This window comes from Orycteropus afer, unplaced genomic scaffold (assembly GCF_000298275.1).
Source record: "Orycteropus afer afer isolate SDZICR_OR568_19922 unplaced genomic scaffold, OryAfe1.0 scaffold00068, whole genome shotgun sequence".
Classification (NCBI taxonomy): Eukaryota; Metazoa; Chordata; class Mammalia; order Tubulidentata; family Orycteropodidae; genus Orycteropus; species Orycteropus afer.
Genome location: NW_006921655.1, coordinates 12,171,967 through 12,186,147, shown reverse-complemented (window position 1 = coordinate 12,186,147; position 14,181 = coordinate 12,171,967). Strand labels below are relative to the sequence as shown.

Below are 14,181 nucleotides of genomic sequence, written 5' to 3'. Positions count from 1 at the left end.
TTGATAGAAAATGCAAGTACTTTAAGAGTATGCATAATATATCTACTTGTTTGGGAGGATTTTGTATCTGCTGGCGTAGTGCCTAAGGCATTTGACTGCTAACCAGAAGGCTGGCAATTCAAACCCACCAGCCACTTCTTGGTAGGAAGATTGGGCAATCTACTTCCATAGTGATACCACCTCAGAAACCCAAAGAGGGGTTGCTATGAGTCGGATCCAGCTCAACAGCAGTGAGTTTGGTTTTGGTTTATAGTGGAAATGAAAAATTGTTTCCTTAAAAATTTGCTTTCAATTATAAATTTTTATAAAGGGAGAAGCTTTATTGTGAACACAACCTTACTGTTTTATGTATTTTTTTAAGTTTTTATTAAAAAATAATAAATCTGATTTCTGTGTATTGCTCTTGTATCCTGCAACTTAGCTGGATTTGTTTATTACAGTTCACTCAGGAAAGCTCTCCTAGCTTTCTTGTGAATTTTTAAGGATTTTCTATATATCATCTATGAAGAGAGAGAGAGACTATTTTCCTTCTTTTTGGATTTGGGTACCTTTTATTTCTTTTTCTTGTCCAGTTGCTCTTGACTAGGACTTCCAGTACAATATTGAATAGCAGTGGTTAGAAGCAGGCATCTTTGTCTTGTTCCTAGTATTAGGGAGAAAGCTTTCAGTCTTTCACCATTGAGTGTAATGTTTGCTGTGGATTTCTCATTAAGTGTCTTTATCATGATGAGACATTTCCCTTTTATTCCTAGTTTGGTGAGAGTTTTTAATCATGAAAGCGTCATTGGATTTCGTCAAAAAAACAAAAAGTTCACAAAGGAAAACCAAGCCAAATCAAATGACAAAAAGGAAAGCAAGAAAAATGGTTGTGTGTGGATATACTTACTGTATTGGCTAATGAAATATTTTTGTTTTATTCTCTAAGGATGTAAATGCTTATTTATTACAATTGCATTGAAGAGTTTCATCTACTTAAGAGTGCGTGGTTATTCAAAACATCCCTGGACTACATGATTTCCAGAAAAATGTCTCTTCTGAGAACTCTGAACTATGGAAGAAATCAAACCATTTTTTGTTTTAAAAAGCCACATAATGAAACCACTAATGAAATCCTAACAATCTGCTTCACATTGAAGTGGAAAAATTTTCAAAAGGAGCAACTTCAACTTCAATGAGGTGAAAGTGCACTATGAAGATTGTTGGCCTTTGCTGCATTTGGGATTTATATGGTTATTAGGTAACTTTGTCTAAGAACTACTGGATCTTAATGCACTCCTGCGTATTACATAATATAATTTATACTTTGTGCAAAAATAAGACAAGACTTATTACTAGGAACCACATAGACCAATCATGAATTTTTTTAAGATTATGTTTTATAAGAAAACACTTAAATTTGTGTAGCTATTTTCATATTTTGTAAGTTTAAAACATAATAGAAAATGATACTAAAAATTTTTTTGTTCACACTGAGAAACTACTGTGTATGAAAAATGCCTTAATTATTAATAAGTCAATATGTTAAAATACCAAGATCTGTTTTAAAAAATTAAAACCAACCATGCATCTGACATGATAAAATCATGGAATTAAATCACAGGTTTACATTCATGTAGACTGTTATTGAAACCTATTCCACACCATTTTTAAAACTTGAGAATATCTTTGGTATCTCTGGTTTGGTTTTTTTTCTTTTCCTGTTGTCATTTTTTGTCAGAGACATCATATCATATATGTATGTGTTATATCTTTTATAAAAGAAAAAAGGTGAATATGTATTTGTATGAATGCTTAACTGGAAATGTCCATGGAGTTGGCTAATTTATATTCACTTTTCATTGTATATAGATTTCTAATATTTTCAGTTCTGTATCATTTAAGCTTCTTTCTTTTGAGTAAATTCACTAAATATTTCTATTTTTTGTTCTTTTTTAAATTCTAATTATTTTATATGAATTCTAAATCCTTCTTTATTCATTACATATGTTAAAGAGTTACATAATACTTTAGAAATGTTTACACTTAGTGCTGACCATGTATTTTAAGTTCTAACATTTTCCATTACTACCTCTTCCAGTGGTTGAGATGAAATACCAGCAGACTTTATGAAGTCTTGTTTTTTTTTTTTAAAAAAGGCAAATTTTAGTGTCAATGAATCCAGTTCTGGAATGTCTTAATAGCTGTATATCTTACCTGTCTTGAAAGTGATGGGGTTTTAATACCACTATTGAGTGATTTGTATATCATCTCATCATTGCATAAGCATGACAAGTATCTGAGCAAAGATGTTCATTAATTGAATTTCTCTGCAGTAATTCTCCAAGCACTTGAATGTAAATCTTTGGCGTTTACCCAACTAATAACAACTGATATGAATCCCAGACAAGCATCTTTTTTGCTTTGAAAATGTTAAAACTTTGTTTAGCTATGTTTTGTATAGCTATATATTCCCTACAATGAAAATCAGTTGTAGTAATTGGTTATTAGATTAATTGGCCTTTAGATTAGAATCATTTCAGATTAGAATCATTTCAGATTATTGCATTCTGTGATTTGAGAGGTGAGTTAAGTTGTTTTTCAGGAAGTGGAAATTTGAATGGTAAACCTGCGTCATCTCTGTAGGACCATAAGATTATGAACTGTAACCTTGCTTTGTTTCTGTTCCTTTAGTTATCTCTTGTCTTGTCTATCTAACAGTTTGAACCAGTTAACTTGGTTGGAGCATGGTGCTAATGAGGCTAAGGACAGGAGTTCAACCATTTTATATGTTCATTAATTTTACACATTCAAAAAAATAATAATAACAATTTCTAGCCTACAGATTATACCCTTTCTCAAGTATCTAGTTCACAGATTCAGCTCTTGGTCCCAAGGAAAATTGTGTGTATAATTTAGCATAAACCCTTGACCTCAAATGGAAAAATAACTAAAATAATTGATGTATGTGATACTGTAGACTTTTGGTATGATATTTAACATAATATATTTGAAAAACCATTCTTATATGCCTCTCTGGATCAGATCATTGACTAAACAGTGTCTTTTAAAATCAAGCTTCAGTATATCAAACTTCACTAAAAATTAAGTTCATCTACAAATGAAACAGTAAAGAAAGATACTCTGTTAACACTGAGTTGTACTTGCATTTGGATTTGTTGAACAAGAGTATGTTAAAACACCATTAAGGCAGCAGTCTTCAGCACACAGATTATTTGGTAGGATACACCTCTAATTTCTTTTCTTGGCCTTTGTAATTATTTACCTTAGTACCTACCTCTCAGTTTTGAGTTATTATTAGATTAGGTGATTTTAAGATTCTTGAATGAAAGATGATGTTAGATAAATAAGTATTTTTGAACACTTCTTTTGCTGCTAAATGCTTCTCATGGTGTATAACATTTTACTCATAAAAGTATTGATCTCCAGAAAAAGCTCCCAAAAAAGTGTTTACAAAACGTATTGGCTGTTATGTTAACCTAGATTAGTATAATTGCTGTCTGTCATTGCTCATCTGTTACAGTATACAGGATGAAAAGTCTGCCCAAGGTCTCTATGCCTTTTTAGGTCTCTTCTACCTTCTTAGGTTTTGTGTACGTGACTTTACTAACTTTGCAAGTCCTGGGGACAGGTAGTTTATTGAGGTGATAGAGTGTTATAATTAAATAATTTGCTTCTAGTAGGGATAAAATGAATGGCTTTAGTAGAATGGGCATGAACAGAACAAGGGTTAAAAGTTAGGAAGCAAGTACTATAATCAGATGCCTTTTTAAATTACTCTTTTGGCAATAACTTCAAAGGTAATTGACACAAATTATTTTCATGAATCCTGAGGTATGAGAATTTGTATATGAGTATCTATATCCGCCGTGGGGATCATAAATATCTGCAGTGAACTCTAAGAACTATTGAGGAATTAAATCCCAGAACCCTAAACATACTTGGCACACGTGATTCCCTAAGTTTAAGCCTGGCTGTGTCCGTTCAAAGCTGTATCTCTGGCCTTTGAAATTGGAAATTTTTTAACCTTAGAACATTTTTGTATTTGACAGGTTGTTGATATAGTAAACATTAATGGATAACTAGTACAAAAAATGGTAATTAGCTATTAAATACTGATAATAGAATGTTGTTTAAATATTTACTTAAGTTAGGTAGTCTAAAAAATAAGCAAGATTTAAGTTAGTGTTTCATTAAGCATTACTAAATAAAATAAACCCAGTTACCTTTCTTCCTGTTTAAGAACAAGATGGTAATATCAGTTGTCCTTATTGGTTTATAGAAAAAAATTTCATTAGAATCACAGTCAGCTAGCTGACTCAGCTCATTGGAGTGATACATTTGGATGCACTTCTTCCAACCTTTCCATATAGACATAGTATTACTTGGCATCCTTTGGTAAGTATTTCCTCCTGTGTTACTCTTTTTCCCCTTAATTGTTCTGACTTTAAATATTGTTGAAAAACTTGTGACACACTATAGTCTCCTTTTTAATTCTGTAACAGGACCATAGAGTAAAAAGGTTTATCCCTAATCACTGTATGTTTCTAATTTGTAATAGAGTCTGATTGGTTCAGCAACAGCACCAACTATAACAACAAAATAAATACTGTATATCATGTACCCATACAATGAGTATATTTTCTACAGTTGAATTTAAAATACTGTCTTTTACAATTTTCTTTTATAGACTATAAACCCAAAACCGAACTCACTGCCATTAAGTCAGTTCTGACTCATACCACCCCCCTTTGGGTTTCCGAGGTGGTAAATCTTTATGGAAGGAGATTGCCCAGTCTTCCTTCCATGGAGTGGCTGGTGGGTTTGAACCACCAACCTTCTGGTTAGCAGTCAGATGCCTTAGGCACTACGCTACCAGAGCTCCTTTTATAGACTGTTAAAGAAACAAACAAACTCACTGCCATCAAGTCAGATCCGACTCATAGCGACCCCTCCTTGGGTTTCCAAGGCAGTATCACTGCGGGAGTAGATTGCCCACTCTTCCTTCCAAAGAGTGGCTGGTGGATTTGAACCACCAGCCTTCTGGTTAGTAGTCAAATGCCTTCGGTGCTGCGCCACCAGATTTCCTGCTTTATAGACTATAGTTGATCATAAAAAACTATAGTCTATAAATAGTCGATTATAAAACAGAAAGACATAGGTACTATGTGCCAGTAGTTTATGAAAAGGCATTGCCATGAATGCTAATGTATTTTTTCTTAGCAAAGCTTGTTATATATTATTGCTTTGATAAGCAGAATTATTATTCTCTGGACTTGTTAGGTGATGTCACGTCAGCTCCAATGCATAGCAGCCGTATGTATATCAGAACAAAGGGTTACCAGGTCCTGTACTATCCTCACAATCACTGCTGTGTTTGAGCCCATTGTAGCCACTATGTCAGTCTATCTTTTGGGGGCTCCCTCTTTTTCACTGACCCTCTGCTTACCAAGCATAATGTCCTTCTCCAGTGATTGGTTCTTGGACTGTTGTTGTTATGTGCGGTTGAGTCGGACCTGACTCATAGCGACCCCTCCTTGGGTTTCCAAGGCAGTATCATTACGGAAGTAGATTGCCCCATCTTCCTTCCGAAGAGTGGCTGGTGGGTTTGAACCGCCCAGCCTTCTGGTTAGCAGTCAAGTGCCTTAGGCACTACGCTACCAAAGCTCCCAGTTCTTGGACTAGGAAGTATTTAAAAAATAATAATAAATATTGCTTAAGTTGGGAGATGGTAGGAGTTTAGATAAACCACGAGTCACCAAATACACTTGAACTAGAGTTGATTCTTATACTTGATAGTATTCTGTGTTTTCCTTCAGGTTTAAACTAGGATTTAAAAAAAAAAAAAAAAGCCCTGCATCTAGCCAGGAATATTATGACACCACCAAAGCTAGGAAGATTTGAGCAGAAGTTTTTTCTGTGGTGAGAAGAAGTTGTCTGGGAGTCTTGGGATATACTGCATGGCCAGAATTACTCTATTTACCAACCAAACCTGCAGCATGAAGCCTGGATTGGAATTAGACTTCATCTTCTAAGAACAGTTAGAATCCATTTAATTTCCTATTTCCTTTTTTTTTCAAAAAAAAAAAAAACACATTGGCCCTTTGTATAGAGTTAAATGGTAAAGGAGGACCTGCCTCACCACTTGCTTGACCTGTAGTACACCACCACCTTCTCTTATACAAGTGCAAATTATCATCAAAACAGCAAGAGAAAGAATTGATACCTACCTGGTAGGCAGTAGGCTTACAGGGGGTTTATTGTTGTGTTGTTGTTATGTGCCGTCGAGTTGGCCCCTGACTCATAGTGACCCCTCCTTGGGTTTCTGAGGCAGTATCACTACAGAAGTAGGATTGCCCAGCCTTCCTTCCGAGGAGTGGCTGGTGGGTTTGAACTGCCAGCCTTCTGGTTAGCAGTCAAGTGCTTTAGCCACTATGCTACCAGAGCTCCCTACAGGGGGTTTAGAGGAGGCTTATCTTTTCCCATTAACATTCCACATTTCTTTTCCTCTACTTAGAGTAGGGGATAAGAAGTCAATAAAGGGGAAGAATCAATTTACTTTAAAGATTCTTAGCCTAAAGAGAGAATATTCCCTAGTTAAACTTCTGATTGTAAGTTACTTCAAGTGAAAAAATTTTACCCCAAAACTTCATAAAGTTTGTCAGCACATTTCTCTTTATTAAAAATGCTTTCCGTTCTACACTGGGCTTCTGTGGCATACTCCCCTGGTTTTGTGGCTGCCTCTTTTCAATCTATTTTGAAGGCTCATTTGCCTGTCGCTCAGATACTGGTGGTGGTCTACCTTTTTCCCTGAAAAAAAACATGGCTTCTTTTACCATCTACATTAGTGGTTCTCATTTTGGGAATGGAGAGAAGTCCATTTTTGATCAAATGACAAGGATTTTTTAAAAGTTTGAGAAAACATTATGTTAGTCATTTTTTAATACATATCTTGCTGTGAACGTAATCTAGGCTCTAAAATTAAATACCAGGTGCCTACTGGAAACATCCACTGGGATATCTATTGTTGTTATTTGCCATCGAGTCGGCCCCGACTCATAGCGACCCCTCCTTGGGTTTCCGAGGCAGTATCACTATGGAAGTAGGAATGTCCAACCTTCCTTCCGAGGAGTGGCTGGTGGGTTTGAACCGCCAGCCTTCTGGTTAGCAGTCAAGTGCCTTAGGCACTATGCAACCAGAGCTATCTATAGGCATCCAAAATTCATTATATCCAGACTTGACCTTGTTCTCCACTTCCACCCTCCTAAACCCTTTCCCTGCCAGTACACACACAGACAAAAGATTGTTCTTTCTAGATCCTGGGTTTCCATTCTAATTGAATATCCTAATATCAGCAGTTGATGAGCCATAACATCATCTTTGAATCATCTCTGAATCATTTATCACATCCTGTCCATGCAACCACCTAAATTTCTTTCATAAGTTTCTACTCTACACCTCTCCTGCCATACCTTAGTCCAGGCCATTGCCTTCATTATTCCAGCAGCCTGACTGACAACTGCCTGGTATCTCTGGAATTGGTCTTAACATCCCTGCAGTCCTCCATATGTATACTGTTCCAGAATAATCTTCACTAAACACAAATCTTACTGTGTCACCCCCTAAGGCCTCTGAGGAAAGAGTCTAAAAAGTACGGTTTGCAGTCTCAACATCACCCACCAATGCACACTTTCCTCTGCATATCCTCCGTTAACCTAAACACCCTCTTCCCCACGTTCACCCTCTCAACCTTCAGGTCTCAACTTAAAAAAATAATTCCTCTGGAAAGCCTTCTTTGAAGACTTACATTGTTAAAGTTCTTTGCTAGATGCTCTTAGCTCAGTTTTCTTAACACCATTTCTCTTTTCTAATTGCTTATTACCTGTCTTCCCAGCTAGATTAATTGCTCTGTGAGCCAGAGACCATGTTGTCTGTCACATCTACAGTACCTAGCACAAAGCCTTGCAAGTAGTAAGGCATTTAACCTTAATGAATATAAGGGTGTGATGTCTTTGGATATACACTCATTGCATGAGGAAGTAATTTCAAAATCCTGAGATATTTGTGCTAGTGTAGCAGCTAAAATTGTGTAATTCTAGAATAAAAATCTCTTGTTTTTCTTCTGTTACCTTTTTGTTTTAGGAAACTTGATTTATAAATATTCTATAATCTTTTTTTATAAAGTGATCCTTAAAAGTTGCTATATTTTTCTTTTGCATAGTTTCTTACATTCCACATAAGTGAGGACCATTTATAAAGTATAAAATTAAGGTATTTTTATGTAATGTGTGAAATACATAAATTTTCTTGGAATTGAGGGTACCTCCTAGGTATTTTGGGAGCTCTGGTAGCATATTGCCTCAGGCATTTGACTGCTAACCAGAAGGTTGGCGGTTCAAACCCACCAGCCACTCCTCGGAAGGAAGATGGGGCAATCTACTTCCGTAGTGATACTGCCTCGGAAACCCACGGAGGGGTCGCTATGAGTTGGGTCCGACTCAACAGGATATAACAACAACCACCTGTGTATTTTGAATTTGATTTCTGTTTTCATCTTAAAACGTTTGAAAATTGAGTGAGTGTATTCTTCCTCTAACTTCCTTTCTAAAATAATACATATTTCTGAAAACAGTAATAGAAGAAATTTAAACACAAATAATCTCATTTATTCAAAGAGAACCATTATTTACTTCAGTTCATAAGTATAGTCTTACTTAAAATGGATTCATACTTACTTACTGATGTTTGGCATATTGTTTCCTACTTTCCATACACTGAAAAAGCTTGAAGGTAACTAAAAAACGTTTTTACTTATTAAAAATATATGTTCTGAACAGTTCCTGTCAGTTTCTCTGGAGAAATACAAGAGTCAAAAAAAAATATCGTTGAGAATTACTTTTGAAGCATTTCAAGTATGCCGTTATTGTTGTTAGGTTCCGTCGAATTTGTACCAACTAGTAGTGATCCTATGTAGAGCATAACAAAACACTGCCAGGTCCTGCACCATCCTCACAATCATTGCCATGCTTGAGCCCATTGTTGCAGCTAGTGTGTCATTCCATCTCATTGAGGATTTTTTCCCTTTTTCACTGAACCTCAGTTTATCAAGCGTGATATCCTTCTGTAGGAGTTAGTTCCTTCTGACAACATTACCAAAGTATGTGAGGTGAAGTCTTGCCATTTCACTTCTAAGAGGATTCTAGCTGTTGCTCATCCAAGACAGATTTGTGTGTTCTTTTGGTAGTCCACGATATATTCACTATTCTTAGGCAACAGAACAATTCAAATGCATCAAGTCATCTTTAGTCTTCCTTATACACTGTACAGCTTTGGCATGCATATGAGGCAATTGAAAATACCATGGCTTGTGTCAGGTGCACCTTGGTCTTCAAAGTGACATCTTTGCTCTGTAACACTTTAAAGGTTTATTGCAGCAGATTTGCCCAGTGCAGTATGTTGCTTGATTTCTTGACTGCTGCTTCCGTGGGCATTGATTATGGGTCCAAGTAAAATGAAATCCTGACAACTTCAGCCTTCTCATCATTTATCATGATGTTGCTTATTGTTATCCTCCAGTTACGAGGATTTTGGTTTTCTTTATGTTGAGCTGCAATCCATACTGAAGACTGTAGTCTTTTGATCTTCATCGGTAAGTGTTTCAAGTTCTCTTCCTTTCAACAAGTGAGGTTGTGTCATCTTCATATTGCAGGTTGTTAATGAGATTCTTCCAGTTCTGATGCCGCATTCTTCATATAATCCAGCTTCTCTGGTTATTTCCTTCACATACAGACTGAATAAGTACGGTGAAAGGATAAAACCCTGATGCACACCTTTCCTGATAAGATTCTGTTTTCTTTGCCAATTGCTAATCACTACCTAATGTTCTGGTTTCTTTTTCTTTCTTTCTTTCTTTTTTTTTTTTTGGATGGCAGGAAGAGAACTTACAAGGCAAAACAATATAGATTCTCTATTTTGAAAAGAAACACTATCTAAGGTTGTTTAAATTATCCTAAGTATTAAGGAACTGGATTTCAACTTTTGTGTATTTGTTCTGCCCATCAAACATTATTTTCTAAATAAGTGTTAGTTTAGTCCTTAAATATAAAACTGACATAACAACATTAATACTAATGAATATTGAGTCGGTATAGAGCTAAGTTGATTTTAAGATTCTACTCTGTCTACATAATCAATTCCTGGTAACTTGACTCTTTTTAAGCATTTTCTACAAAGAATTTAGTTAGGTGCTTCTAACAATTTCTCTTCTGCTAAATATTTTTTTCATATGTTCTTAATTAAAAAGCATTCACATTCTTTTCTGCAAGAAAGTAACTTGGTGCTAGAAATGGAAAAATTAATGGTGAATGGCAACAAAGATAGGTAGAGCTAGTAATTATATATACATATGTATGTGTACAAACACACACACATACATATAAAAAGTCTAAATATTATCTTGTGTCTAAAAAGTTGTCTTAATCATCCATGAAGATGATTACATCTTTATGCATGGTAAAGGAAAGATGACAAATGGGCTTATTGAAGAATCATTTTCCTGTAGCACATTAGTGTTTTTACAGTACTAACTAGACAATTTTTTTACCCTTCATCAGCTTTAAAATCAGACTGTACATTTGCTTGCTTTCACACAGGTGCATTTAAATCCTTGCTTTAAAGAACTAGCAATAAATTTTACTGTCCACACTATGTGTAAAATTATTGGTGATTTTAATATGGTATGGTTTTTTGTTTTTGACTTAACACCTACTAAGCCATTTAATAGCAAAACAGATCAACAGAAAATTGTTAGTACCCTTCTAATTATCTTTCATTTAATATTTTTAAAAATCAAATATTTTGTGATTTTTTTTCTTATTTAAGAACTTTTTAAAATAAAACAAAAATTAGTTTGCTGAAGGTGACTTTACACAAGTATAGCAGTTAAGACTAATATAAAAACATTGAGTTCATAAGAATATGTTACAATATTGACTGAGGACATTTCTCTGAGGAGTGTAATGACTGAAGTAGCTAAAGTTTGCCTTGTTTCTAATAACTAGAAAACTTTATACTTTGTAAAATTATCTAAACTAGTTATATTGTATAAATTTCATCAGTTATATAAACATTGGCAAAAATTTGGAATTAAATAATGAAATTGCATGATTATAATAATTTATTTTTTGTATAATTTCAAGAGAGTAGCTAATGTTTTACAATAATACTACATTCATGTATCATCTTACAGATTTCCTTGCACAAATGATACATTTTTGTAATTGGAACTGAATGAAAATAACATGACTTTTTTTTTCTTTATTTTATTAGCTATTGAGACCTGATAATTTCTTGAAAATATAATTTGGTATGGGAAGATTCAGTTACAAGTTTTGTCTTTAAATGACATGAAACTTAGCACTTTTCTTTTAACTGCTAATGCAGCTGTTGACTGGTATGATATTTAAAGAACTACATTTTATCTGTGACATCAAATACTTTAATTAAAGGTATTTATAAAATATACACAGCTTCTTTGAGTTCCTTGTAGCAGCTGGCAGACCCTCATTTGTCCTATTACATGTGGTGTGAGTTTCATGTCTGCTATTTTATCTCTTGGTCAGTCTTTGTTCCCTCTTTTTAGGGGAAAAAAAAAAAACAACAGCTGATTGTATAGAAGGAAAAGTGTCAAGTATATTATAGTAATGTGTATTAGCAGTGATCTGAATAAATTATAACACTGCAGTAGCTTAGAAATAGATATATGCAACCATTATAAGCTAAAACGTTTAAAGATATAAAAGGAAATACTTCGCTTAACATTCAACAACTATATTAACAAGTGTTTAAATTTATATACACCCATTCCTCACCAACATAGTTAGGTTCCAAAGACCAGGTCATTACTGAAAATTGAAATTATGTAAAAATGGAGGACCAGTACATCATTTCATAACTGCCTACCCACTTAGAATCATGGTTCAGCCTATTTGAAACTAACCACCACAACCAGCATTACTCTCACCTCATGCTTCAGTGTTGTTACTGCAAGAACATTGTTAATGTGCAAAGTACTATATAGTAGCTTTTTTAACTATTGTCAATGTGAAATGTCAAATAACAAGATTGGCATTAAATGAGGAGAAGGTGTATAAGGAACAACCCTCAATTAAAATTGAATTTGTAGGATTTTTTCCTTCAAGTTGTTTCTACAGCTCTTTAAAAGTCGTATTTCAGGTAAGATTCCCGAAACTTCATTGGAAAATTAAGAAGATAATTTTATGTCCCAATGAATGCTTACCATGTGATCAAGGATATATGTAAAAATTTTCTCTTCATTGCGTGTCATAGTTTAATGGTGCTGATCAGAGTTACTAAGCTACCAGATACCCAGTGGATTAAGATATGTACTGGTAGATGTAGTGAGGCTGTTCGTACTCAACAGATTGCTTACTATGTGTTTATTGATATTAAGCCCAAAGCTTAAATACGGTCACTGCCCTCAAAAAGTTCTAAATGTACTGGGATTCTAAAATCATACTATTAGAAAAGATTTTGAAAATTTTGTTTCTACCAACACTTACAGGAAGATCCAGATCAAAGCAATTCATCCTCAAATGTATAAGGTAGTATATTGAACATTTTTAAACTTTTTTTTTTCTTTCTGTAGTGCATTTTATTTTTTACTAGATGACTGGATGTAGAGGAGAGGGGCTATTTGTCCTGGTCATTAGGTCCCTAAAACCTTTATCTCAAAACTCAAGTAGTAATTAAGTTTAATAGGGAGTTTTGTGTACCATAACCATCCCTGTTTATTCCTAAATTATGTATATCATAGCCCATTACCATCGAGTCAATTCTGAACTAAAACAGAACTGCCCCATAGGGTTTCTTAGGCTATAAATCTTTATGGGAGCAGATCACCAGGTCTTTTCTCCCACAGAGCAGCTGGCAGGTTTAAACTGCCAACCTCAATACCAGAATGTTTAACCACTATGCCACTGGAGTTCCTTACATATATGATCATAATGGTTATATATTCATTATCCACACTGTGAGGTATTGAGAACAGTGATATTGAGTGGTTAAGGTATGATTTACAAGAAAATTTTGTCTTGAGTTCTTTCTACCCTTGCCTACATATTGTAGAATAGGTAGCTGCTGAAGTTTTGCTCTTGGCAACTTGACCCAGAAGAATTCTGCTTACACCATTTCCATATCATCATTTTTCCTGTTGGGCCTAAGAATTCAGACAAGCATTTATTTGTCAAGCATCCTAATGTTCTTTGGCATCACACTGGTATTGCTTACACTGAAATAATGACTATATTGTTTAGATATTATTGATACCAGCAAGTTTTTGCTAAAACAAACTTTTTCCAGAATTGTTGCAGCAACATTAATCCCACATTGGTTCTTCAGGAACAAGTCCCATTTTAGTTACAATTAATATGCAAAAGCAAAACTAGATCTCTTCAATTTATTATGCCATCAACTTTTATGGAAAAAAAAATTATACGTAAGTTATTTAAAATCATAGCCTTTAAATGTACCTACTCCTTACCTCCTCTTTCCCATGACACTATTTTAGGTAAAATATTACCTGGTAAAATTGGCATTGTACAATGGTTATGCAGTGATGGCAGATTGCATTGCTAATGTGCAAAATAAAGCCATATCCCAGAAGACTTTTGTCGGGGTGGGGTTATTTTGGAATAAGTACATTCTCTGAATTGTCTCAAATGAAATTACTGAACTTTTAATACCAGCCCGGGTTGCTTTCATTCCTGGACAATATTTGCTTTTAAGGAGTCAGAAGGAAGCTGACCTAGCTAGCACATGCAGAGTCTCAAGTTGTATAATAGAGAGGAAAGACGCTATACTGGGAACTGAGGACCTTGAGTTTAAATACTTAAGAAGATGGGTGCAGAGAAACTATTAAGTGAAGTAGGTTTTGTTTTTGTTTTTTTTTAATTTTATTTTATTTAGATTTGGGTGAAGATTTACTGAGCAAATTCACTCTCGATACAGCAGTTCACATATACTTTGTCTCATGTCATTGACCACAGTTTACCACAATGCAACAGCTCCCCTCCAGTTTCCTCCCCAAGGTACCACTTCCCAATGTCCATCCCTCCGTACTCTCCTGCCCCCTAAGCTTCTCCCTGTGCATAAGGTGCCCTTCCT

General features: G+C 34.8%; 1 protein-coding gene across 1 annotated transcript in view; it reads left to right on the top strand.

Moving 5' to 3' along the window:
- The window catches only part of KATNBL1 (katanin regulatory subunit B1 like 1), an 82,169-nt gene that overhangs the window by 31,969 nt on the left and 36,019 nt on the right, over nucleotides 1-14,181 (top strand). Inside the window, exon 9 of the mRNA XM_042780897.1 lies at nucleotides 10,301-10,377. Within this exon, the coding sequence (XP_042636831.1) occupies nucleotides 10,301-10,377 (77 nt within the window). The remainder of the gene's footprint in view (nucleotides 1-10,300; nucleotides 10,378-14,181) is intronic.